The sequence below is a fragment of the Peromyscus maniculatus genome, chromosome 12 (genome assembly GCF_049852395.1).
Source record: "Peromyscus maniculatus bairdii isolate BWxNUB_F1_BW_parent chromosome 12, HU_Pman_BW_mat_3.1, whole genome shotgun sequence".
Taxonomy (NCBI): domain Eukaryota; kingdom Metazoa; phylum Chordata; class Mammalia; order Rodentia; family Cricetidae; genus Peromyscus; species Peromyscus maniculatus.
In genome coordinates this window covers 11,626,186-11,653,516 of record NC_134863.1, presented here as the reverse complement: position 1 = coordinate 11,653,516, position 27,331 = coordinate 11,626,186, and the positions used below count along the sequence as shown (strand labels likewise).

General features: G+C 41.5%; 2 protein-coding genes across 2 annotated transcripts in view; one reads left to right on the top strand and one right to left on the bottom strand.

Moving 5' to 3' along the window:
- LOC143268083 (5-formyltetrahydrofolate cyclo-ligase-like) overlaps nt 1–9,497 on the top strand; it is a 49,745-nt gene extending 40,248 nt beyond the window's left edge. The window contains exon 3 of the mRNA XM_076548600.1: nt 9,246–9,497. Within this exon, the coding sequence (XP_076404715.1) occupies nt 9,246–9,280 (35 nt within the window). The 3' untranslated portion in view covers nt 9,281–9,497. The remainder of the gene's footprint in view (nt 1–9,245) is intronic.
- Nucleotides 9,498–15,110: 5,613 nt separating this feature from the next.
- Nucleotides 15,111–27,331, bottom strand: part of LOC143268207 (uncharacterized) — a 370,245-nt gene continuing 358,024 nt past the window's right edge. Inside the window, exons 30-36 of the mRNA XM_076549348.1 lie at nt 25,507–25,641; nt 22,695–22,762; nt 21,320–21,344; nt 19,261–19,301; nt 18,847–18,877; nt 17,355–17,414; nt 15,111–15,443 (exon numbers count right to left, since the gene is read on the bottom strand). Of these exons, the coding sequence (XP_076405463.1) occupies nt 15,139–15,443; nt 17,355–17,414; nt 18,847–18,877; nt 19,261–19,301; nt 21,320–21,344; nt 22,695–22,762; nt 25,507–25,641 (665 nt within the window). The 3' untranslated portion in view covers nt 15,111–15,138. The remainder of the gene's footprint in view (nt 15,444–17,354; nt 17,415–18,846; nt 18,878–19,260; nt 19,302–21,319; nt 21,345–22,694; nt 22,763–25,506; nt 25,642–27,331) is intronic.

Genomic DNA, 27,331 nt, shown 5'->3' with positions numbered 1-27,331 from the left:
TCTTCCTTTTCTCATGTGGTCTTCATTTACCATGGTCTCCTATTCCTTGTACTTCCTCTCTGTTCTTGATCCAGCTGGGATCTCCCGCTCTCTTTCCCTCGACCCTCGCCCTTCATTGCTCCCACTCATGTCCAGGTTGTTCATGTAGATCTCAGCCATTTCTCTGTCATTGGGCGATCCTCGTGTCTTTCTTGGGGTCCTGTTTTCCAGGTAGCCTCACTGGTGATGTAAGTAGCAGTCCAGTCATCCTTGTTCCACATCTAGTATCCTCCTATGAGTGAGTACATACCATATTTGTCTTTCTGAGTCTGGGTTACCTCACTCAGGATGATTTTTTCTAGATCCATCCATTTGCCTGCAAACCTCATGATGTCATTGTTTTTCTCTGCTGAGTAGTATTCCATTGTGTATATGTGCCACAATTTATTTATCCATTCTTCAGTCGAAGGGCATCTAGGTTGTTTCCAGGTTTTGGCTATTACAAACAATGCTGCTATGAACATAGCTGAGCAAGTGCTCTTGTGGTATGATTGAGCATTTCTTGGGTATATGCCCAGGAGTGGTATAGCTGGATCTTGGGGGAGATTGTTTCCCAATTTTCTAAGAAAGCGCCATATTGATTTCCAAAGTGGTTGTACAAGCTTGCATTCCCACCAGCAGTGGAGGAGAGTTCCCCTAGTTCCACATCCTCTCCAAAATAAAGTGTCTTCAGTGTTTTTGATCTTAGCCATTCTGACAGGCATTAAGGTGGTATCTCCGAGTTGTTTTGATTTGCATTTCCCTGATGATTAGGGATGTTGAGCAATTCCTTAGATGTCTTTCAGCCATTTGAGTTTCCTCTGTTGAGAATTCTCTGTTTAGTTCTAAAGCCCATTTCTCAATTGGACTGTTGGTCGTTTTGATGTCTAATTTCTTGAGTTCTTTATATATTCTGGATATCAGTCCTCTGTCACATGTGGGGTTGGTGAAGATCTTTTCCCATTCTGCAGGCTGTCGCTTTGCCTTGTTGACTGTATCCTTTGCTCTACAAAAGCTTCTCAGTTTCAAGAGGTCCCATTGATTGATTGTTTGTCTCAGTGTCTGTGCTACTGGTGTTATATTTAGGAAGTGATCTCCTATGCCAATGCATTCAAGACTACTTCCTACTTTCTCTTCTAGCAGGTTCAGAGTAGCTGGATTTATGTTGAGGTCTTTGATCCACTTGGACTTAAGTTTTGTGCACGGTGACAGATATGGATCTATTTGCAGCCCTCTACACGTTGATATCCAGTTATGCCAGCACCATTTGTTGAAGATGCTTTCTTTTTTCCATTGTACACTTTTGGCTTCTTTGTCAAAAATTATATGTTCATAGGTGTGTGGGTTAATGTCAGGGTCTTCAATTCGATTCCATTGGTCCACATGTCGGTTTTTATGCCAATACCAAGCTGTTTTTATTACTGTAGCTCTATAGTAGAGCTTGAAGTCAGGGATTGTGATGCCTCCAGAGGTTGTTTTATTGTACAGGATTCTTTTGACTATCCTGGTTTTTTTTGTTTTTCCATATGAAGTTGAGTATTATTCTTTCCAGGTCTGTGAAGAATTGTGTTGGTATTTTGATGGGGATTGCATTGAATCTGTAGATTGCTTTTGGTAAGATTGCCATTTTTACTATGTTAACCCTGCCTATCCATGAGCATGGGAGATCTTTCCATTTTCTGACATCTTCTTCAATTTCTTTTTTCAGGGACTTAAAGTTCTTGTCATATAGATCCTTCACTTGCTTGGTTAGTGTTACCCCAAGGTATTTTATGTCATTTGTGGCTATTGTAAAGGGTGATGCATCTCTAATTGCCTTCTCAGCTTCTTTGTCCATTGTATATATGAGGGCTACTGTTTTTTTTTTTTTGAGTTGATCTTGTATCCTGCTGTGTTGCTGAAGGTGTTTATAAGCTTTATCAATTCCTGGGTGGAATCTTTGGGGTCACTCAAATATACTATCATGTCATCTGCAAATAGGGAAAGCTTGACTTCTTCCTTTCCAATTTGAATCCCCTTAATCTCCTTATGTTGTCTTATTGCTCTGGCTAGAACTTCAAGTACTATATTGAATAAGTATGGGGAGAGTGGACAGCCTTGCCTCGTTCCTGATTTTAGTGGAATTGCTTTGAGTTTCTCTCCATTTAATTTGATGTTGTCTGTTGGCTTGCTGTAAATTGCCTTTATTATGTTTAGGTATGTTCCCTGTATTCCTGATCACTCCAAGACTTTTATCATGAAGGGGTGTTGGATTTTGTCAAATGCCTTTTCTGCATCTAGTGAGATGATCATGTGGTTTTTTTCTTTGAGTTTGTTTATATGGTGTATTACATTGATGGACTTTCGTATGTTGAACCACCCTTGCATCCCTGGAATGAAGCCTACTTGATTATGGTGGATAATTGTTCTGATGTGTTCTTGGAGTCTGTTTGCCAGTATTTTATTGAGTATTTTTGCATCAATGTTCATGAGGGAGATCGGTCTGTAGTTCTTTCTTTGTTGCATCCTTGTTTGGTTTAGGAATCAGGGTAATTGTAGCCTCATAGAAGGAGTTTGGTAATGTTCCTTCTGTTTCTATTATGTGGAACAGTTTAGAGAGTATTGGTATTAACTCTTCTTTGAAGATCTGGTAGAATTCTGTGCTGAAACCATCTGGTCCTGGGCTTTTTTTTTGTTGGGAGACTTAATGACTGTTTCTATTTCCTTAGGGGTTATTGGACTATTTAAATAGTTTATCTGGTCTTGATTTAACTTAGGTATGTGGTACCTATCCAGAAAAATGTCCATTTCTTTTAGGTTTTCCAGTTTTGTGGAGTAGAGGTTTCTGAAATATGACCTGATAATTCTCTTGATTTCCTCAATGTCTGTTGTTATGTCCCCCTTTTCATTTCTGATTTTGTTGATTTGGATTCTCTCTCTCTCTGTCTTTTGGTTAGTTTGGATAAGGGCTTGTCTATCTTGTTGATTTTCTCAAAGAACCAACTCTTTGTTTCATTATTTTTTTTGTATTATTCTCTTAGTTTCTAATTTATTAATTTCACCTCTCACTTTGATAATTTCCTGGCATCTATTCTTCCTGGGAGACTTTGTTTCTTCTTGTTCTAGAGCTTTCAGGTGTGCTGTTAAATCACTAGTGTGAGATTTCTCCAACTTCTTTATGTGAGCATTTAGTGCTATGAATTTCCCTCTTAGCACTGCTTTCATAGTGTCCCATAAGTTTGGGTATGTGGTGTCTTCATTTTCATTGATTTCTAGGACGTCTTCCATTTCTTTCTTTATTTCTTCCTTAACCCATTGGTGATTCAGTTGAGCATTATTCAGTTTCCATGAGATTGTAGGTTTTCTGTAGTTTTTGTTGTTGTTGAAATCTAACTTTAAACCATAGTGGTCTGATAGAACACAGGAGGTTATTCTAATTGTTTTGTATCTGTTGAGATTTGCTTTGTGGCCAAGTATGTGGTCGATTTTAGAGAAAGTTCCATGGGGTGCTGAGAAGAAGGTATATTCTTTCTTGTTAGGATGGGGTGTTCTGTAGATATCTATTAGGTCCAATTGGGTCATGACATCAGTTAAGTCCTTTATTTCTCTGTTAAGTTTCGATTTGGGAGGTCTGTCCAGTGGTGAAAGTGGGGTGTTGAGATCTCCCATTATTAATGTGTGGGGTTTTATATGTGGTTTAAGCTTTAGTAATGTTTCTTTTACATATGTGGGTGCCCTTGTGCTTGGGGCATAAATGTTCAGAATTGAGACTTCATCTTGGTGCATCATTCCAGTGATGAGAATGTAATGCCCTTCTTGATCTCTTTTGATTGATTTTAGTTTGAAGTCTATTTTGTTGGATATCAGGATGGTTTCACCCACTTGTTTCTTAAGACCATTTGATTGGAAAGTCTTTTCCCAGCCTTTTATTCTTAGGTAGTGGCTGTCTTTGAATTTGAGATGTGTTTCTTGTATGCAGCAGAAAGATGGGTCCTGCTTTCATATCCATTCTGTCCCGCAGTCCCACAATCCACTTATAAAATAATCACTCAGACGCTTATATCACTTATAAACTGTATGGCCGTGGCAGGCTTCTTGCTAACTGTTCTTTTATCTTAAATTAACCCATTTTTATAAATCTATACCTTGCCACGTGGCTGGTGGCTTACCGGCGTCTTTACATGCTGCTTGTCCTGGCGGTGGCTGCAGTGTCTCTCTCTCCTTCTTCCTGTTTCCCCAATTCTCCTCTCTCCTTGCCCGCCTACACTTCCTGTCTGGTCACTGGCCATCAGTGTTTTATTTATATAGAACGATATCCACAGCAAAGTCTATGTCTTTTTATAGGTGAATTAAGTCCGTTGATATTAAGGGATATTAATGACCAGTGATTGTTCATCCCTGTTATTTTTGGTGGTAGTGTGTGTGTACTTCTCTTCTTTGGGGTTTACTGTTGTGGCTTTATCTATTGCCTGTGTTTTCGAGTGTGTATCTGACTTCCTTCGGTTGGAATTTTCCTTCTAGTGCTTTCTGTAGGGCTAGGTTTGTGGATAGGTATTGTTTAAATCTGGCTTTGTCTTGGAATGTCTTGTTCCTTCCGTCTATGATGATTGAAAGTTTTGCTGGGTATTAGTCTGGGCTGACATTCATGGTCTCTTAGTGTCTGCATTACATCTGTCCAGGTCCTTCTGGCTTTCAAAGTCTCCATTGAGAAATCGGGTGTTATTCTGATGGGTTTACCTTTATAGGTCACTTGGCCTTTTTCCTTTGCTGCTCTTAATATTCTTTCTTTATTCTGTACATTTAGTTGTTTAATTATTATGTGTCGAGGGGACTTTTTTGGGGGTCTAGTCTGTTTGGTGTTCTATAGGCTTCTTGTATCTTCATAGGCATTTCCTTCTTTAAGTTGGGAAAGTTTTCTTCTATAATTTTGTTGAATATATTTTCTGTGCCTTTGAGTTGGTATTCTTCACCTTCTTCTATCCCTATAATTCGTAGGTTTGGTCTTTTCATGGTGTCCCAAATTTCTTGGACATTTTGGTTCATGACTTTGTTGGCTTTAGTGTTTCCTTCGACTGATGAAACTATTTCTTCTACTGTATCTTCAATGCCAGAGATCCTCTCTTCCATCTCTTGCATTCTGTTTGTTATACTTGCATCTGAAGTTCCCGATCTTTTACTCATGTTTTCTATTTCCAGCATTCCCTCTGTTTGTGTCTTCTTTATTTTTTCATTTTCCCTTTTCAGGTCTCGGACTGTTTCCTTTGTCTGTTTCATTGCTTTTTCATGATTTTCTTTCAGTACTTTATTGTTTTCTTCCAGTACTTTATTGTTTTCTTCTAGGACTTTATTGCTTTCTTGCAGGACTTTATTGTTTTCTTCTAATTTGTTTGCCCTTTCCTCTAGTTGTTTATAGCATTCTTCCAATTTTCTTGTCTTTTCCTCTACACAAGCCTCTACCTTCTTCATGATGTTACTCATAAGGCTACTTTCTTCTGCTTCTTCCAATTTTTGATGTTCAGGTCTAGATGTTGGAGGCGGGCTAGGTTCTGGTGATGCTGTATTGCTCTTCATTTTGTTGTATGTACTTCTGCCTTGACGTCTGCCCATCTCCTTGTGGTTTCTTCTTGGTCGTATCAGTGTACTTGGTTCAGAAAGAGCTGACAGATTCAGGAAGTCTCTCTCTCTTGTCCAGATGGGAGTTCTCTTGTCCAAATGGGAACTCCGGGGCAGGATGGAAGCTCTTATCTGGACCGGAAGTCTCTGGTCCAGAAGGGAAGTTGGGAGCAGGATGGGAGCTGGGGGCCGGTCTCTAAGTCTCAGGAGGTGGCTGGGGTCTTGGGCAGATGGGCGTGGGGGCAGGACGTGGAGATTACAGGGGCTGCTGGGGGGCTTGGAGAAGGGGATCCCTCCCGGTGGGGCTAGAAGGGAACCTGCCCAGTGGCCAGAATCTGGGGCCAAGTTGGGCAGGTCTTCCCAGAGTGGCTGGTTCCAAGGGATGGGGTCCGGGTTGGGCCCGGATACTCACCTCTGGTCCAGAAGGGAAGTTGGGGGCAGACATTTTCAAATCTTGAACTGTTTCCTTCACCTGTTTTTTTCTTAGCGTTCATGAAGCGGTTTATTGATTTCTTCCAACTGTTTTGTTTGTCTTTTCCCCCATTTCTTAAGGAAATTTTTCATTTCCTCTTTAAGGGCCTTTATCATCTTTATAAAGTTATTTTTAGGTTGTTTTTTTCTGCTTCTTCTACATTGGGGTGTTCAGGTCTTGCTGTTGTAGAACCACCAGTTTCCGGTGGTGCCATATTGTTCTTTATGTTGTTGAATGTATTCTTACACTGTTGTCTACCCATCTCTTCCTCCAATTGGTGCAGGTGGGACCTGTGGCTTACATAGTTGCTCTTCTTCTGGTGCAGTTGGGGCCTGTGGCTCTGATGATCTCTGATGCCTCAGGTGATGTTTGTGGGTATTTGGAGGCAGCTGCCAGGTCACTGGGGCTTTGATGTCTGAGGGTGAGGGAGAGGCAAGAGAAGTACCCCTGGGGGCTAGAGTCTAGGCAACAGGGCTATCCACCAGGGTGCCCAGACACTCACATCCTCCTCCAGGTGCAGGTGGGGCCCTAGTGGTCACTGATGAGGCTGGGATGGCTGGAGGTGGGTAGATGCCGCTGTAGTATCTCTGGGGCTTAGGTGTCAGTGTATAGGGTAGAGACAGGAGATGTGCCCCTGGAGGCTAGGTCCTAGGGAGCAGGGCTATCCAGCTAATGTTATTTTTAAGATGTTATTTTTTAACAGCTGAGTAATAACCCATTATGTAAATGTAGCACATTTACTTTCTATTCTATTTCTATTCTTCTGTTGAGGGACATCTAGGTTGTTTCCAATTTCTGGCTACCATGAAGAGCAGCAATGAACATAACTGAACATGTTTACTTGTGGTAGGATGAAGTGTCATTTGAGTTATTTGCCCAAGAGTGGTAAAGCCTTTTGTGTTTTCTCTATGGAGAATTCTGTTTAGATCTGTAACCCATTTTTAATTGGGTTGTTTGGTTAGTCTTGAGATTTTTATATAATTTGGGTATTAATCTTCTACTAGATATGGAGTTGTTATAAACTTTTCCCATTCTGTAGGCTGTCACTACTATTTGTAGGAATGATGGTGTCCTTTGTCTTACAGAAGCTTCTCAGTTTCATGAGGCCCCATTTATCAATTGTTTAATTTTATGTCCACACTAACAGTGTTCTGTTCAGAAGGTCATCTCCTGTGTCTACAAGTCAAGACTATTTCCTACTTCCTCTTCAGTAAGGTGCAGTGTATCTGGTCTTATGTTGAGGTCTTTGATCTATTGGGAGTTGTTCTGTGAAGGGTTCTAAGTATAGATCTATTTTCATTCTTCTACATGTGGTCATCCTATTTTACCAGAACCATTTGTTGAAGTTGTTCTTTTTTTCCAAAGTGTATTTCTGGCTTCTTTATAAAAATCAGGTGCCAAAAGAGTGTGGATTTATGTCTGGTTCTTCAATTCTATTCCATGCATCAACATGTCTTTGTTTTTTATGCCAATAAAAACAAATATGGTTTTTGTTAATATAACTTTGTAGTACAACTTAAAATCAGGAATAATGAGATCTCCAGCAGTTCTTTTATTGTTCAAATTGTTTTAGCTATCCTAGATTTTTGTTTTTCGATATGAAGTTGAAAATTGTCCTTTGAAGTTCTGTGAAGAACTGTGTTGGGAATTTTGATGGGCATTACACTGAATCAGTAGATTGCTTTTGGTAGGATGGCCATTTTTAGTATGTTAATCTTACTGATCCATGAGCATGGGAGATCTTTCCATCTTCTAATATTTTCTTCAGTTTCTTTTTTCAAAGACTTTAAGTTTTCATCATATAAATCTTTAACTTTCTTGAGTAGAGTTACCCCAAGATATTTTATATTATTAGTGGCTATGGGAATAGGTGTTGTTTCTCTGAGTGTTTTCTCAGTCCATTTGTCATTTGTATATGGGAGGGCTACTGATTTTTTGTGAGTTTATTTTGTATCCAATTACTTTGCTGAAAGGTTTATCAGGTTTATGAGATCCCTGGTAGAATTTTTGGGTTCACTTATGTATAATATCATATCATCTGCAAATAAAGATTCATTGACTTCTCTCTTTACAGTTTGTATCCTTTTGATTTCCTTCAGTTGTCTTATTGCTGTAGTTAAGAGTTCAAGTAGTATGTTGAATAGATATGGAGAGAGTGGACAGCCTTGTCTTGCTTGTGATTTTAGTGGAGTTGTCTTGAGTTTTTCTCCATTTGTTAATGTTGGCTACAGGTGTACTGTAAGCTGCCTTTATTATTTTGAGTATGTCCCCTGTATCCTTAAACTCTCCAGGATTTTAATAATGAAAAGGTGTTGGATTTTTTTCAAAGGTCTTTTCTCCATCTACTGAGATGACCATGTGTAGTTTTTTCTTTCAGTTTGTTTATATGGTAGATTTCATCTATTGATTTTCACATGTTATCCCATCTCTGCATCTCTCAGATGAAGCCTCCTTGATCATGGTGGATGATCTTTTCGATATATTCTTGGATTTTGTTTTCAAGTATTTTATTGAGTATTTTTGTACCTAAGTTCATAAGGGAAAGTGGTCTGTAATTCTCTTTCTCTGTTGGGTATTCATATGGTTTGGGTATCAGGAAAACTGTGTCCTCATAAAATTAATTGGGCTATGTTCCTTTTGTTTCTATTTTGTGGAATAATTTACAGAGTATTAGCATTAACTCTTCTTTGAATGTCTGGTGAATTCTGCACTCAAAATACCTGGCCCTAGGCTATTTTTAGTTGGGAGACTTTTAATAACTGTTTCTATTTCAGTAGGAGTTATGGGTCAGTTTAAATTGCTTGCATGATCTTAATTTAGCTTTTGTAAGTGGTACCTATTCAGAAAATTATCCATTTCTTTTAGATTTTCAATTTAGTGGAATACAAGTTTTTAAACTACACCCTCACAATTCTATGGGTTTCCTCTGTCTGTTTTTATGTCCTCCTTTTCATTTCTGATTTTGTAACTCTGGACATTCTCTTTCTGACTTTTAGTTAATTTCGATGAGGGTTTATCTATCATACTGGATTTCTCAAAGAACCAATCTTTAATTGATTCTTTGTATTGTTCTCTTTGTTTCTCTTTTAATTGATTTCAATCTTGGCTTTGATTATTCCTTGCCATCTACTCCTTTGTGTGTGATTTCTTCTTTTTGTTCTAGCGTTTCAGGTGTTCTGTTATATCTTGCTATCATGAGAACTCTTCTGTGGAGTCCTGCCCCACCAGGAACCTAGGTCCCCTGAGAAGAGAGACCTGGAACTGAGGAAAGGTAAGTGCACTGCTCGCCAGCCTCCCTTTTACCCGGGATCAGACGCAGCAAGGAGCCAAGTCAGGTAGGGACTCATTTATTTAAAAACAACAAGCTCCTTTTAAAGCATAAAGAATGAGACTGGGGCAGGGGAGGGGCAAATGCCCCATTGTGCAGATCAGCTTAAAGGTTACCCAATAACACATCTGCAGAGTCTACAGAATTTACAGTGTTGTCTATGAGGGAATTATGTACTGACATCACCTTTCTTGACCTGAAGCACCAATCATATTTTTTTTTGTAAGCAACTTGGATTCCACCCTGTACACTCTCCCTTAGGGCCAGCTTTACTGGCACCTGGCTCCATAGCCCCACCCCCCACCCCCGGGCTTCAGTTGTTTTTTTTTTTTTAAATTAATTTTTTTATGTAGGTACTTGGTGCTATGTACTTGCCTCTTAAAACCTCTAGGTCTGCTCTTTTCTGAAGGGAAACAGAGGAGCAGTGGATCTAGGGGAAAGAGGAGGTGAGGGGATTATGAGGAGGGGATGGAGTGGAAGATAAAGACAGGATTATTATATGAGAGAATAACTTTCATTGTATCCCATAATTTTGGGTATGTTGTATATTTATTTTCATTTAATTCTAGAAATTCTTTGTGGTGGTTTGAATGAAAATGGCCTACGTAGGCTCGTAGTGAGTGACATTATATATTGATCTGGCCTGGTGGGAGTAGGTTTGGCTCTTTTGGAAGAAGTGTTCCAAAGAAGGCTTTGAGGTTTCAGAAGTACAAGCCAAGCCCAGGGTCTGTCTTTCTTCCTGCTGCCTGCCAAACCACATGTAGGACTCTCAGTCACCTCTCTAATACCATGTCTGCCTGTGTGCCACCATGCTTACTGCCATGATGATAATCAACTAAACCTCTGAACTGTAAACCACCCCCAATTAAATGTTTTTATTTAAAAAGAGTTGCCATGGTCATGGTGTCTCTTTACAGCAATAGAAACTCTAATGTAGTCTTTAATTTCTTTATTTCTGTCTTGACCCATTTTTCATTTGGTAGAGAGTTGTTCAGTTTCCATGAGTTTGTAAGCTTTCTGTTGATATCAACCTCTATTCTGTGGTGGCTTAATAGGATGCAGTGAGTTATTTCAATTTTCGTGTATCTGTTGAGACTTGCGTTGTGTCCAAGCATGTGGTCAGTTTTGGAGAAAGTTCAATGAGGTGCAGAGAAAGTATATTCTTTTTAGTTTGGGTGAAGTATTCTATAAACATGTTTGGTCTATTTAGATTATAGCATTTGTTAGCTCAAATAATTCCCTGTTTTGTTTTTGTTTGAATGACCTGCATATTGGTGAGAGTGGGGTATTGAAGTTATACACTGTCACCACATGAGGGTCAATATGTGATATAAGCTGTAGTAGTGTTGCTTTTTACAAACTCTGGTGCCCTTGTGTTTGGGGCATAGTTGTTAAGAACTGAAATGTTATCTTGGTGGATTTTTCCTTTGATGAGTATGTAGTATCCCTTCCCATCTCTTCTGATTAGTTCTGGCTTGAAGTCTGTTTTGTTAGGTAGTAAAATGGCTGCACAACCTTGCTTCTTAGGTTCATTTGCTGGGAATACCTTTTTTCAAATCTTTACTCAGAGGGAATGCCTATTCTTGGTTTTGAGGTATGTTTCTTGAATGCAACAGAAGGATAGATCCTGTTTTCATATCCATTCTATTGATGTCTATGTCTTTCTGTTGGGTAGTTGAGATCATAGCTATTGAGATATCAATGACCAATGATTGTTGATTCCTGTTGTGTTGCTGTTGTTATTGTGTTTTTGTTGTTGTTGGTGGTGGTGTGTTTGTGTGTGTGTGTGTGTGTGTGTGTGTGTGTGTGTGTGTGTGTGTGTGTGTGTTTTACCTTCTTTTTGTCTTGCTGGTGTGAGATTATTCCCTGTGTCTTCATGGTTGTAGCTGACCTCCTTAGGTTGCTGTTTTCCTTCTAGCACCTTCTGTAGAGCTAAATTTGTAGATAAATACTGATTAAATTTGGCTTTTGTCTTATTTAGGGTTTCTATTGCTATGAGAAGATACCATGATTCAGAAACTCTTATAAAGGAAAACATTTGAGATGACTTGCTTACATTTTCAGAGGTCTAATTCATTATCATCATGGGAGAATGCAGGCAGGCATGGTACTGGAGAAGTAGCTGAGAATTTACGTCTTGCAAGCAACAGAAAGTGATCTGAAACACTGGGGTGATATCTTGAGCATATATGAGACCTCAAACCCTGCCTCTACAGTGACATGCTTCCTCCAACATGACCACACCTACTCTACCAAGGTCACATCTCCTTATAGTGCCAATCCCTTTGGGGCCATTCTCTTTCAAACCACCACAGCTTTATCATGGAATATCTTATTTTCTCCATCTATGGTGACTGAAAGTTTTGCTGGGTATAGTAGTCTGGGCTGGCATCTGTGGTCTCTCAGAGCCTATAGAATATCTGTCCAGGCTCTTCTGGCTTTTAGAGTGTCCATGGAAAAGTCAGGTATAATTCTAATTGGTCTGCCTTTATGTTACTTCGTCTTTTTCCCTTGTAGCTTTTAATTTTTTTTATTGTTCTATATATTTAGTATTCTATTATGTGCTGAGAGGGACTTTCTTTTCTTGGTCCCACCTATTTAGTGCTCTGTATGCTTCTTGTACCTTTTATTCACATCTCCTTTTTTAGGTTAGGAAAATTTTATTCTATGGTTTGGTTGAAAATATTTTCTGGGCATTTGAGCTAGATTTCTTCTCCTTCCTCTATTCCTATTATTCTTAGATTTAGTTTTTTCATAGTGTCCCATCTTTCCTGGATATTTTGTGTCAGTGGTTTTTTAGAATTACCATTTTCTTTGACTGATGTATCAATTTCTTCTATCATACCTTCAACACCTGATATTCTCTCATCCTCTCTTGTATTCTGTCAGTGAAGCCTGCCTCTGTGGTTCCTTTTAAAATTTCTAAGTTTTTCATTTACAGAATTCCCTGTTTGGTTTGTTGTTGTTGTTGATTCTATTTTCATTTTCAGGTCTTGAATTGCCTTATTCATCTTCTTCCTCCATTTGTCTTTTCCTGTATTTAAGGAACTTATTCATTTCCTCCCACTGTTTGCTTTCCTGGACTTCTTTAAGGGATTTATTAATTTCCTCTTTAAGGACCTCTATCATCTTCATACAGACTGTTTTAAGATCTTTTTTTTCTAGTGCTTTTAGCTAAACTGGAATATCCAGGGCCTGTTTTGGTATGCCGTGGAATAATCTTTCTACACTGTGAATATGTATTGCTCTCACTGTAAATAAAAAGCTGTTTGATCCATAGCGAGGCAGGATTTTCAGTGCAGAGAAAAATGTTGGGAAGGAGAGCAGGGTCTGAGAGGTCTCCAGGAAATACAGAGGGAAGGAGACATACTGGAGGACAGGTAAAGCCATGAGCCATGTGGAAATACATAGATTAATAAAAATGGGTATATTAAAGTTGTAAGAATTAGTTGGTAATAAGCCTGAGCTATCAACCAAGCATGTATAATTTATATTAAGTCTTCATGTCAGGTATTTGGGAACTGGTGGACAGGAAAGAAAAGTCTACCTACAGTGGTATGGTTGCAGGGCTGTTTCCTTGGACTGTTCACCTGGTGTTTTTCAAATGAATGCCTGCTGGTGGTATTGGAGCTTGAAATAATGGGATGAGTTGGGGGAAGGAAGGTTGTAGGAAAAGATCTTTGTGGTCCACTGGGGATGGGGTCAGAGAAGAAGGGGAGACTGCAGCAGGTGTTCTGCAACAGAGCTGGGGGTGAGACTGGGTGGATGAATCTGGTGGAGCAGAAGTGGTGAAGATGTGCTAATTCATACTTTTCAAACCACTTGACCAATATCCTCCCATCCACAGACCTTTCAGACAATGGATTGGGGAAGAGGGATTGAGTCTGCTCCTTATCGGGCTCTGAAGATGACAAATATGTCCATGCCAAACACTCTTGGCTCTCTTCTGTGTAATCCAGATTGCTGACCTAGTAAAAAGCTTTACCTCCAAGGCCACCTTCCCAGAGGTTGATGATCAGTGGCAAAGGCACCATGGTGTAGAAGATGCATGAGGAAAGTCTTACCTATGTCTCAAGTCTCTCACTTAGTGACATAGATGATGAGCTCAAAGTCATTCTGCACCTTGCCAGTCATGAGATCTATGCACAAATCATCCCAGCCTCCCTAGTGTCTGTTCATGGGCCTTTGGGCCTGCTCTCTTCTTCTGGCTCTGTGGACAAAGTACATCCTGATTTACCTTCTTACCTGAACAGGTGTGGACAATGGTGTGAACTTCCAGATCAGTCAGTATGTTGAGAGTTTTTGTGATCTCTTGGGGCCAGGCTGTAATCTTAAGTTGAGCTTCTATAAGAAAAGACTTTTGTGAAGAAGACAACTTGCCCTAGCAGCAGCATTTGACTATGCTGGAACTTGTAGTTTTCTAGGTATTATAAAACTGGGCTAAACCTCTTCCTGGGTGCATTCTGGATGTCCAAGTTCCAGGCCATGAACCTAAGCAGCCAGCTGTGTACTCAGAATCTGCTTCCTTTAGCACACTGTGTGATGATGTTTTGTGTATGCTCTAACAAAGTTTGCCTAAAGATCAGAGGGCAAAGCCAACCACTAGCTAGCCATAGAGGCCATTCAGTGGTGACATACACCTTTGAGGTCAGCTTTTGGGATCTCACGCCTTGAATCCCAGCACTAGGGAGGTGAAGACAGGAAGTGATATGGCTGGGTGGAGAGAAGAATGTAAGGTTCGGAGGAGACAGGAACCCAGTCCCCTTTCAGTCTGATGATTTTGAGGAGGTAAGAACTCTAGTGACTGGCTGCTCTGCTTCTCTTATCTTTCAGCTTTCACCCTGACATCTGACTCTGGATTATTATTATTATTATTATTATTATTATTATTATTATTAAGATCAATTAGAATTAATCTACAACACTGGGTTTCTTTGCTAATCCCTGGGCTACTTTCAGAGGCATCATACAGGTAGCCCATGTGATCTTTGGCCCTAGACATGAATTTCTCGCAGGCAACTAGATTAGCTCTCGCCACACTTGCTTTGCTCACCCAGTGAGGATGACCTCTCAGTGGGCACCCAATCCCACAGTGTCTAGGACCTGTTGAGGGTACACGGGACCCTTCAAGGAAGGGCTTTGGTCTGGTGGGCCATATTCAAAGCCTGAAGCCACCGAAGCAGGTCCCCTCAGTCATGTGGCAGGGGGAGGGCCCTTGTCACTTTTATCTAAGGACTGGAGATCTGGAGGGCACCCCAGGGAACAAGCCTAGCCTCTGAAGGAGCACCACTGAAATTTGCTATCTTAGGCTCCCCAGCTACCCAGTGAGGTTCTGAGGTGTCTCTGGAGGAACTTTGCCTATGTTGGCCTCCAGGACCCGGGTATACTACAAGGGGATGTTCAGGGATGATATACTCCTCTTGGAGACATCCACACCTCCTGTCTTAGGTGTTAGAAGTATTCTGGGGGAGTGCTTTTAAACCCATCTGTATCTGTGGATAGATACTATCAAAATATCAAATGTGCCTTCAAGATAAGAGATCTGGGTACTAGAAAGATGGCTCAGCAGCCAAGTGTGCTTGCTACTCTTACGGAGAACTAAGTAGCTCCACAGGATGGGTTACAACTGTCTATCACAACACCCTGGAGGGGTGACTCCAGTGGGCATGCCCAGAGACATAGAAATAAAAACAAAAAACATTTATATACGATTATAGGCATTATATTTTTATTGGTAGTAGCTTTTCATCCCCCCCTCCTCCTCCTCCTCCTCTTCTTTCTCCTCCTCTGCCTCTTCCCCTGCTGCCTCCAACTCTACCACCTCCTCCTCCTCTTCTTCCTCTGCCTCCCCTGCTTCCGCCTTAGGCGCCACCTCCTCCTCTGTTTCGGCCTCCTCATCTGTTGCCACCTCCTCCTCCGTTGTGAACTCCTCCACTGGCTCCTCCACCACCACCTCTTCCTCCTCCTCCTCCTCCTCCTCATTCGTATCTTCATTTGAAGTCTTAGGTGGGGCTTGGTATAGTACATTTATCTCTAGGGATAGAGTAGGAATAAGTTCAAAATAGGGAAGGAGTCATGGCACAAAGTGTAGCATGAATCTTAACTGGTCTTATTAATAAAATCAAACCTGTGAGCCAGGTATTGGGGTGAAGCTGGAAGATCAGAGATACATAACAGGCCACAGCTAACCTCACCTGGCCAACTTCTCAGCTGATCTTGTTTCCTCAGACTGGAGCCTCTGTGTCCTCATATCCCAATGACTCTCAGCTGAACTGTGCTGTTCAAAACCTAAAAGCTTAACCTGCCAAATGCTTAACCAGCCAAACACTGCTAGTTTCTGGTCCTCACGCCTTATATACCTTTCTGCTTTCTACCATCACTCCCTGGGATTAGAGGCTTGCTTTCTGGGATTAAAGGCGTGAGTCACCATGCCTGGCTGTATTCTTGAACACATGGATTTCTGCCTCTGGAATGCTAGGATTAAAGGCGTGTGCTACCACTGCCTATCCTAAGTATCTAGTGGCTTTTCTGTTCTCTGACCCCAGATAAGTTTATTAGGGTACACAATATTTTGGGGAACACAATACCCCACAACAAAGCTCTGGGACACTGCTGGGTATTTCTTGCAGGGACCAGGTTGGCCATCCTAGGTGAGTGACTGCTCCCACATGTGCCACCATCCATGCTACCAACATTGTTGGGGACAATTTTCTATTGGCTGCTGTTCTGTTGTTTGTAACTTTTGGATGTTGGGTCTCCTTTCACATCAAAAACAAAGCTTTGCTTGCTAACTGTGTTGTGCTTAGCATCCCTGTTCCCACTCTGTTCAGCTCCCTGCTTTCCCCAGCTAGGCAAGAACAGCACTTCACCTCTTTTCCACAAGTAATGGTGTGACTAGATGACCTGGTAAGACTCAATTGTGTCTAGCTGGGCATGTCCCTAAGCAATGTCCCATTGTATACACTTCCTATTGGGATTTTGGCTCTCCCATAAACTCTGTAAAGGACTCAGGTGAGGCCACATTTCAAGGGAAGGGGAAGACAACTGGGTACACTTATGCATAAAACAGGAATGAATCCAGGGATCCATGATGGATTAGGTTAGGTCCGATCAGGTGGGCCAGTCAACTCGGTATGCAGAATCAAGAACAAGGCAGCAGGGACACACTTTCATGGATTACTGGGCATAACGTGCAGAGCCGCCATTCCACTCAGGAAATAGGGAGGAGGGTGGAGAAGGCTCTAGGTAAGGGACAGAAGAGTGGTCAAATGATGTGGCCGGTGAAGTGGGCTCCTTCATCGCTGTGGACACATTGATTAGAAAGAGTCGTCCCTGAGTTTACACAAGCAGAATCAATCCATCAGAAGTAGAAGGGTACAGGGCAGGCAGACATACTTTGCAATGAAGAAAGACCCTCACCTTACTGCAGGGGTTCCATAAAAGACCTTTGGGGAATATAATCTCCTTTGATTCATACTCTAGACCCGTGGAGACAGGTGAGAACTATACTAAGCATGAAGCCGTATCAGTTTCAGACAGCTTAGAGGACAGAACACACTGGAAGATATGGCAAGGTGATCTGATGAGATGGCAGGAAACTGAGGTTCAGACACACAGAGGATAAGTCAGAGAGGACTCAAGAGATAAAATACAAGTGGCCATGCACTTTAATTCCTGGGATTTTGTACATCCATGATGAACTAGTAATATCTGGAAAGGAGGCCTTATCTGGACCACAGAGTCCCAGATCCATGCTCAAGTACTAGGTCAGAAGCTCCAAGATAGGTGTCAATGTGTCCTTTGACTCATTTGCCCTACAGGTCAGTCTAGTGTGAGGAGCACAGGCTGGAAATGAGCTCACACACAGGCTTCCTCCTGTCCCTGTCCCCACTGACACCATGTCCACATGACAGAGTAGACCCAGAATGCAATGTTGTTACCTACCTGGAGCTATAGGACTTGACTCCTTTCCCAACTCCCTGAGTTGCAGTTCAGGAGCATCACCTGGAAGAAAGCAACAGAGTGGCTCATTCTGCCTACAGAAGATACAGCCACATCAGCTCACACCAGATCAGCCCCAGCTTCCCACTGGTTCCTTGACATCTTAGGTTATGGAAGGTGCTTCAGTGAGGCCAGTCTACTCACTCTGCCACCCACCCATAAGATTGTCTTTTATATAAAGACTGAATGGGGGCTGGAGAGGTGGCTCAGAGGTTAAGAGCACTGGCTGCTCTTCTAGAGGTCCTGAGTTCAAGTCCAAATAACCACATGGTGGCTCGCAATCATCTATAATGAGATCTGGTGCCCTCTTCTAGCACACAGGCATACATGCAGGTAAAACACTGTATATATAATAAATAAATAAACAAACAAACAAATGAATAAATAGAAGTAGGCACTTCAAGATTTTAAGGAAAAAGAAGACTGAATGGAAACATGGAGGTACTGTTATAAGTCCTGCAGGACCAGCCAGAAGAGGATTCACTTCTGCATTATTGGGCCCACACTACAAGACCTTTGTACTCAGGTTCATGTCATTGACTACCGACAGTTGTGAGCCACTGACAGTTTCTTCTATCACAACTCACCAATCAAAAGTGAGCACCAGATATACACATATTTCCAGACTACATCAGAATACACACAATTTCCGAGGAACGCTACTGATTACAACTGATGGCTAGGAGCGTTGTCGGGGACAGAGGCAGGAAGGATGGGTGTTCCGGTGAAGACCATACTTTTATTTCTAAGTTTGTTTCATCTGCATTGCCTGCATATGAATGCTTGTATATCACATGCATACAATGCCAGGCAAGATCAGAAGAGGGCATGAGATACCCTGGAACTGAGTTACAGATAGTTGTGAGCAGCTCTATGGGTGCTGGAGCTCAAATCTGGTCCTCTGGTAGAACAGATAATGCTCTTAATCAAAGAGCCATCTCTCCAACTCCCATTGACAGTGGGGTTTGGTATGTTTGCTTCTACCTCTCTTTACCATTATGCCTGGATGGAGTAGTATTTAAATCTCAAGGCAAATTTACATCTCACTGATACCTTTCATACTGCCTTAGCCTGCCAAGCAGAAGGTACAACCTTACTGTTTCCTGGATCCTCTCTTATCAACTCCAACAGGGCATGCTGTTACTTACTAGGAAAGCTTTCTTTACTACTGATATTCTGATGCTCTTCAACATCTGTGTCCCCCACTTGGGCTATATCTGCAAGAACATCAGGACATAGTGTACCAGGTAAAGCCACACCAGCTCACACAAAATTGACCCAGGTTCTTCTTGGGATTTTCCACAGAGCCTCTATGGCAGAACCATTTAATCATTTAACTTTCAACTCTCCTTTCCAACAGGAATCCTGATTCAGGCTTCTTAGGAATGAAACACTAAGGTATTTCCTGAACAAGAGAGAGATTTCAGATACTTACGATTTCCAAACACAACAGATGTGATCTGCAACTATGAAAAAGAAAGCATTGTTAAGATTGGGCTATACTGTATCCTTCACAATGGTCTGGTTTTCTCTGGATGACTTAGAGACCGGTGGGAATATAGCTCTACTGGTGCTGCATATGACACCAGTAGAGACGGAAAGAGCCTTCCTTCCTGGCACTGTACTTCCCAAGTCCACTAACACTGCAAGCAAATCCTTACTAGAACAGGGAAAGGAGTTTCTGAGGGAACTGCTTCTATATTTCAATTTTAATGAATATGGTGATGTCAACGATACCAGAGAGCTGGAGACCCTGAACTCCACAAAGGAAACTGTCTTTCAAAAAGTAACACACATGGAACCCAAATAGAGCTGTATTTCTACAGAAGACACAGAAAGGTATGCTTACCATTTGTCTGGATTCTCGTACACTAATAGCACCAGATAAATCTAGGAGAAAACAGAGTAACTGTGAGGATGTTGGCAACTAATGATTATAAAACACTCAGGGAATATTTTCAATGTGCACACGTGTGTATGGAGATAGCTTGGGCTGCTGCTGGGCCATCCTCCAGTGTAGAAGGATGTTCCAGAAAAGAAAAAATAAAACAGATCAATATGAGACCTAGGTTCCTTGTTCCTCAATTAAAGCCACTTTAAACAATATAAAATAAATCTAGCTGGTTCACACTTTGTGGCATATACTTATTCCTTTTTTTTTTTTTTGGAGCTGAGGACCGAACCTGGGGCCTTGTACTTGCTAGGCAAGTGCTCTACCACTGAGCTAAATCCCCAACCCTTATAATCCCAGCATTCAGGAGGTAGTGGAAGGAGGACCAGGCCTCAGCTTCAACCATAGAGCAAGATAGAGGCAGCCTGTGATAAATGTGTCCCTGTCTCAAAATAAAAATAATACACTAAAGCTGCATAATTTCTAACTGTATTCTAAATATTTATCCTATACTTGCAGGTCAGTGTAGCTTTTACCATCCAACAGAACAATTTCTCTTTGCAACAGAATGAAATCATAACAGAAAACTACAACAAATAAAAATGCAGAGATCAGGTGACTGTGGGGGGCCTGGCCTGAACCTTCCATCTAGAACATTAGTGCTGCAACCAAAACTGTGGAGAGTGGGAGAAAAAAATCCTCTTCCCCTGGGAACAGCCCAGTTGGTTTTCCAACAACAACTGGTCAGCTCTGAAATCTCATAATACAGATAACATTGTATGGAAAGAGTGGATTATATCTATATATTTAGGAATATATCACACACACACACACACACACACACACACACACACTCACACACACTCACAAATGCTCTCTCTCTCTCTCTCTCTCACACACACACACACACACACACACACACACACATATGTAACTACAATCTACAGTTGGAGGGAAGGAGGCCAGAGGTCATAAATTCGAGGAAGAAAGGGGGTGACGCATGGGGATGGTCAGAGGGAGGAAAGAGGAAAATGATATAATTTAATTTCAAAAAACAAAAAGTTTCAAAGCACAGTATGTGTGATTGTTAACACTTGCTATGTGTCACCAACAGGTGTTTCTCAGAACTGCACAGGCTGCTCAACTGATCTGCTTTGGTTACTGACAAGCTGGGTTGGAAAATCTTATTGCTCATAGTGCTATTAGAAAGTGTACTATAATATTTCAGTTGTTTTTTTTTTGTGTGTGTGTGTGTTTGTTTTGTTTTGGGACAGCTTCTAAGACATGAGTCCAAAATCTACAGAAGTAAGTCGCCTTGTCCTACATGATTGCTTTAAACTCCAAAGGTCTGTGTGAAATGACCGGACACAGCAGGGAGTCTTTGGATTTTTCACACAAGTGACTTCAAGAATCTGTGGATGTGGTCTAGTTTAATATGCAGTTAACATGACATGGAGGCAATTTGTCATGGACAGGCAGCATCTCTGAACCACATGGTAAACCCTCAGCCCTGCTGACAATGCTCTCAAAATTTTCTTAAATGAATTTAAGGCTCAACCATGGAAGCAAGAGCAATGGATTGCCCAGATGGATTCATGTTTTAACTTTCTGCTTTTGACTTTGATCAGAGATTCTTCATTTTTGTTCTGAAGCAGGGGTTATAACAATCCCCAAGCACAAATGTCATGAAGACTAGATGAACTAATAAAGTATAAAGTTCATTTAAAGTATGAATGGGAGCATAAACTATGTCCTCCATAGACCATTACCCATACAGGGAAACAAGACATTGAAGCACCTGAAACCCTAATATTCTTTATGCACACAGCCTCATGGAAATCTATGCAGAAACCTGGCTGTCAAGGGCATCTAGAACACCCTTAAAAAGTCGTGTTGACTGTTTTGCTCTCTCCAGAAACAGCAAGTTGGGTGGCCTTTCAAAGAGAAGACAGTAAGGGACACCCTACCTATCTTAACATTTACATTCTTCCTCACCAAGGAGTTAAACAATACTTACCGCTTTGGTCTTCTTCCCAGGCTCCCTGAAATTATAGAAACAAAGACATTTTGAGGGTAACATCATGGGGCATACAGGCACATGTCTTTTTCTTTTTTTAATTAAGATTTTTTTCATTCATTTTACACACCAATCAAAGATCCTCTTCTTCCCTCCTTCCATGCCCCCAGCCTCCCCTCCCAATCCACCCCTCACTTCCTCCCACAAGAAGGCAAGTCCTCCCATGTGGAGGCACATTCAGTAGAGGCAAGTCCAAGTCCTTCCCCCTGCCTCAAGGCTGCACGAGGTATCCCATCATAGGTAGTGGGCTCCACAAAGCCTGCTCATGCACCAGAGATGGTAACTTGTTATGTACACACTCATAAGTGGATACTAGATATAAAGCAAAGAGTAATCAGGCAACAACCCACAACCCCAGAGAAGCTAACTAACAGGGAAGACCCAAAGAGGGACACATGAACTGCCCTGGGAAGGGGAAACAAATGAGATCTCCATGAGTAATCTGGGTATGAGGAGTGGGCAATGGAGGTTAGGGGATAGGGGATGAGAACATAAGGGAATGGGATGGTTGAACTGGAACAGGGAGGGGGAAAGCAATGAAAGAGATACCATGATAGAGAGAGACATCATGGGGATAGAGAAAAACCAGGTGCTAGGGAAGTTCCCAGGCATCCCCAAGGATGACACCAGCCTGGACTACTAGCAATAGTAGAGAGGGTGCCTGAACTGAACTGGCTTGCCCCAGAGATCAGACCGGTGAATACCCTGTCATCACAGAACTTTTCTCCAACTAATGGAAGCAGATGCAGAGATCCACAGCCAATCACTAGACCGAGCTCCAGGAGTCCAGTCAAAGAGAGAGAAGAGGATTCTATGAGCAAGTGCATCAGGATCATGATGTGGAAACATGCAGGGACAACCAAACAAACAAGAGGGAATTCATGAAAGTTGGATCAATGGCTGTGGTGCCTACATGGGACTGGACTAGGTCCTCTGCATGGTGAGACAGTTGTGTAGCCTTTATTTCACTGCCAACATTAATGGCTGGCAAAACAAAGATATATCTGTGACAAACCTATGATATTTTTCAGAATGATGTATCTCTAACCCTCCTTCAGTCACCAACCACAAAATAATCTAAAGAAGAAGCATTGTTTTCCAGAGAGACAGGTGATAGCATATATTCTGTACCCTGACTGTGCCATTCACAAATGCTCTTTCTCATAAGGTGTCCATCGGCAAGGAATTGTTCTACTATTCCAGAAAACACAGCATAGTATATATACATACTGTCATATTTTAATAGGCAAACTCAAATAAAATAGGAAAGTCAGACAGCAACATTTCCATTTCAGTCATAGAAAGTCCACCTTACCTCAGTAGAATGGTCGATTTCTTCCTCTTTAGAAAATAACTGTTTAATATCAGGGGCATCTTCAGTATCTAGGAAGAGAGAGTGACTGTTCATCACTGGTGCTGTGGGCCATGGCTTCCTTAGAGAACAGTGCTTAGCTTACACAACAGGCTTATATGTATGGCTATGCTCTCGAGGCTAGACCGAGGGGCTGCTGGAGCATCCTCATTGAAAGCACTGAGTCAACGAGAAGCAGGGAAAAAATGGAAAATGGAACACTTGCAGTGTGCTGATGGGAACAGAAGACAATAAAAGTCTTCCAAGGGTACAAGCTTCCCATTACTCCTATCAATCACTTGAAGGCCAGACGGATGGTCTTCTAAAACTAAGAAACAATGTGAGTTTTAATTTATGCTAAGTTGCCATCTAGTACACACTTTCCAGGGTACCAAAAGGAATATGGTTTATGGAGTGGTATTGGTGAACACGAGAAAATAAAGACCATGATAACGTGTCCCCTCTGCAGCACATCTGGGTACCTCAGAATGCTGGAAACAAAACAAGGCTCACAGCAATCCAGAAGCTAATTCAATGAACCACTGAATTAGCATTTTAGCCTCTAGTGGCACCATGCTCCACTCCCTAGTTCAGTGCATGAACCATAAAGGGGCAGTCACATCCCAGGGAAAGGAAAACCTTAAATGCTGTTGTGTTGGAGCAGCACAGCTTTTCTCTGGAATAGATACTATTTTTAGAGTAGGCTAATAGAGCAATAATTTTTCTCTTTGGAGTAGAAAGCACTTTCCCAAGTCATCTGCTAAAAGCATTGGCAGACCATATTTTTCCAGTGGTTTCCTGTGGTAATAGGTATATTCTGGGGCAAACATTCCATAAAATGAAATCACAATAAAACGAGTATCATGGAGATAATTTACACACTTCCTACATTCTTTTGGTTAATCTAAGATTCACACAAATGGAGGACAATGTACACACACACACACACACACACACACACACACACACACACACACACACACATGGTTCTGAAGAATCAAGACATGAGGCTTTATTTCTTTTCCCATGGACACTGAAGTTCTGTTCACATAGGAAGGTTAAACTAAGAATTCTGTACCCTCCAGTGTATTGAAGCTCTCCCCCACAGACCAGTAGAATCCCATGACAAAGACAGGATACTTGCTGGTTGTATGCAGTTAAAACTCACTCCAATCACTAATTCACTATTACAGAAAACCCCCAGAAACACACGAGGAAGAGAATAATCATTGTAAACAATTCATTCACAAAGTCACTAAAGAAACTGAAGATTTAAAACACACAGGAGCAATAATCAACTTCAAGGTAGTAAAACCATTTTATAGCAATGTCTGATTAGCAACAAAAAACATAAGGTATTTTTGAAAACATGAAATATGTAGAAATGTGCTACTAAAACTCAAAGTTTCTAGTTGGTAGCTTTAAAAGGACATTATCATAATATTCATCTGATTGTAGTGTGAAATTTAAGATTTAGATACTAACTTGGAGAACCTATAGAGTTCAGGAGACTAGAAAGGGAACATTAATTGGCAAGGAGGAAGGAAGATAGTAAGGGGGTCATGGGGGAGCACAGGTGACATGAAGGGAAAAGGGGGAGTAAAGGGAGGGAGGTCTGAGTGGGGAAAGGGATGGCAGAACAGAACAAAGGAGGGACAGCACGGAGGATGTTTGAAAAGGCTAAATGGAAGATAAGATTAAATAGACACACAAATAGTCAAACAAAAATGTATAATTGGAATTGCTCCAAACAGGGAATTATGCCAGATGCCATGGCTTGCCATGTAAACATTTGACAGCCTGGAAAGATGGCTGAGGTAAAGGTCATCTGTCTTTTTCAGAGGACATGGTTGTGATTCTTTGATAGGTTGTATATATTTTATGGAATTATAAAATGGATCATTTGCTTCCGAAAGAGGAAAAGCACAGGAACCTCCCATTTTCCTCGTACTTACAGATCTCTTTCCTGCTCTCTTGCACTCCCAAGCACAGGGTGTGACATGGCCACTACTGGGACCCTTTCCCATTGAACCTGGCCAAGAAGGCTGTTACATATTTCAAATTTCACTTGTACTTTGGGGACTCTTCAGATCTAATCCATCTGTGTCACCCACATGTGGATTAATGTGGGGCGTTTACCCACCACCCCCACAGCTTGCTAGAGTTTTCTTGAGTGCGAGCAGCAGGAAATATTAGATAGAAGGATTTATAGCGGAGAATCTTGCGGAGATAAACAGATAGAAAATAAAGGATAGCCTCGAGAGGGCCTGGAACCTATTTCAACGGGCCCCGACTGTCTCTTGCCCAGGGTTTTTATAGAGACGCCAAGGGGTGGAGCAAAAGACCTCCTCCCCCAGCACAGCCAAGTGCAGACCATCTCAGACACCTGCACTCAGGCCCGTGGTCCTGATCATCCTCTATTCGGACCTGCTGGGTAAAGCCACGAGGAACCCCAGAACGGGCTCCCACAGATTAAGTAGCAGATAGGGTTACTCACCTGTTTCTGCCCATATCAGGTGAAGCTACATCAACTTATACATGTGCCCCAGCTTTCCTCTAGTTCATAGTATTCAGCGAGAGCCAAAGTGACTTTTATTTTTATTTAATTTTTTAAATACCTCTTAAAATTCTATGGTTGTATTTCTAGGGATGAGATAGATACACTGATATATTTCAGATAGTGAAAGTTCTGGTAAATCTGTTCAGTTTTACCTATGGCACAGAGGATAACTGACTACTACATATAATGGAAGCAAAGCCTCAATATGTACAGTACCTTCCTCTTGGGTTTGTATTATTTTATCAGATGTGCTTCCACTGCCTGGAACAACAACTGGAGTAGCTGGAGGTTCCTCCATAACTTGAGGGATGATAGTTTTTTTCTTACAAAATCTTCTAAAGAATGAAGTAACTGAAAATGTAGTCACAACAGGGAGAGTTATGTTAGTTTACGGCAGAAAACCAGAAAACTAATCATGGCTGTGTGTTTGTAAATATGGTCTAATTTCCTGTTCCAGCTAGTCATCAGTGTCAAGAGTGTTGCTTGTGGAAGATCACATTTTGTGATTAAGCAGTATACAGACAATATAGGTACTGTCTGCATTTACGTGGCTGGTGCAATACAGAAGGAGCAGGACTGAATGTGTTGTATGGGTTTGGTGCCAGATGGGAGCTCTTCCTTCTGACAATCGCATGAATACACTGTTGTTCATACGATTCCTCTTTCTTCCATGCTTTTCTCCAAACACTGGAAGTTTCAGAAGAACTTCTCATGATACTTTCTAGTCTAAAAGAGAACTACAAATGGTAAATCATAAGGAAAGGCACATGTACAGCAGAAATACTCCAATGATGTTTGTTAAATATCAGAGGAATTCAGCTTGAAGCTAGTGACTGAATTTAGAGCGATCCATTGCATCCAGCATGGGAAGTGTGGCTGCTGTTGACTTTCATTCTTTATTCACCTGTGGTCCTTGTAGCTCACAGAGAACATATGGTATTAATAGCCTTACATGACTGAGAAGTAAACAACTGTGTGCACTCCCGACTTTTCACCGTTAGGACCACATTAGTTACACCCCTGTCACTGTGACCAAACCCCTGACAGGAGCAGCCTGAGAGAGAGAGATATTCTTTACCTTCCAATCCCTGACTCAAAACTGGAGTCACTGGAGGGCACTGGCTTAGTACAAATATGTGACTCTTCTCTTGCATCTTCAACCTGTCATATCCCTCCCACTGACTAATTGTGACTGCCAGGGAACCCCACTAAGAGATTATAGATTCGAGCATATTCCTTAGAAATACTCAGAGTCCAAATCATTCTACATCATGTTATTGCACGATGGTTTGACAAAAATGAAACTTCCCTTCAATTGGCCAAGCCTTCCTTGATGTCTTCAACATGACCAGGTAAGGAAAGCAGTCTGGCATTTGGGTGGTAAGTATGCACATGGCTTTCTAGATGACAAATATCCTCAGCCACTGTATGGACAACCCAGATAAATGTAGCTAGAAGGGCAGGGTCTGTATTAGCACCAAGTGTGCACCACACCTGCTCTGCTCGACTCATCAAAGTCCAGTTTCTACACACTCTTCTACCCACAGACTCTATGGGGCAATTGAGTCAAGCTCATCCCCTAACCATTATTTTAAACTTCTAGAAATACCTCTAATGCAAGATCAGGCTGAAAATCCCTATGTATAAAAGGATGAGTTTCAATTTATGGTTCTCCTCACTCTAGCTCTGAAGAATTGGGTTTACAGAAGTGTGCCACAATGGGCACATATTATACAGTCATTGGGATCAAATCCAGGGTTGTGCACATGCTAGAAGCACACTAAACCGAACTGGTCTTTACATTCCTGCCCATTGACCCTCTTTGACAAATCTGACTGTGAGGCTACTCTAACACAGCCAGCATCTTCAGAATGATGATACCCAGCCATGCTCTGCCTGTGTAACTCACTGCTGCTTATATCATTCCACTGAGTGCTCAGACACAGCAGGCAGCAGGGAGACTGACTGCCAGTGATAGAAGTAATTCTGGAACACAAACTCAAGCTCACCTTTAAAGATGTATAGATAGCCAAAAGAATGA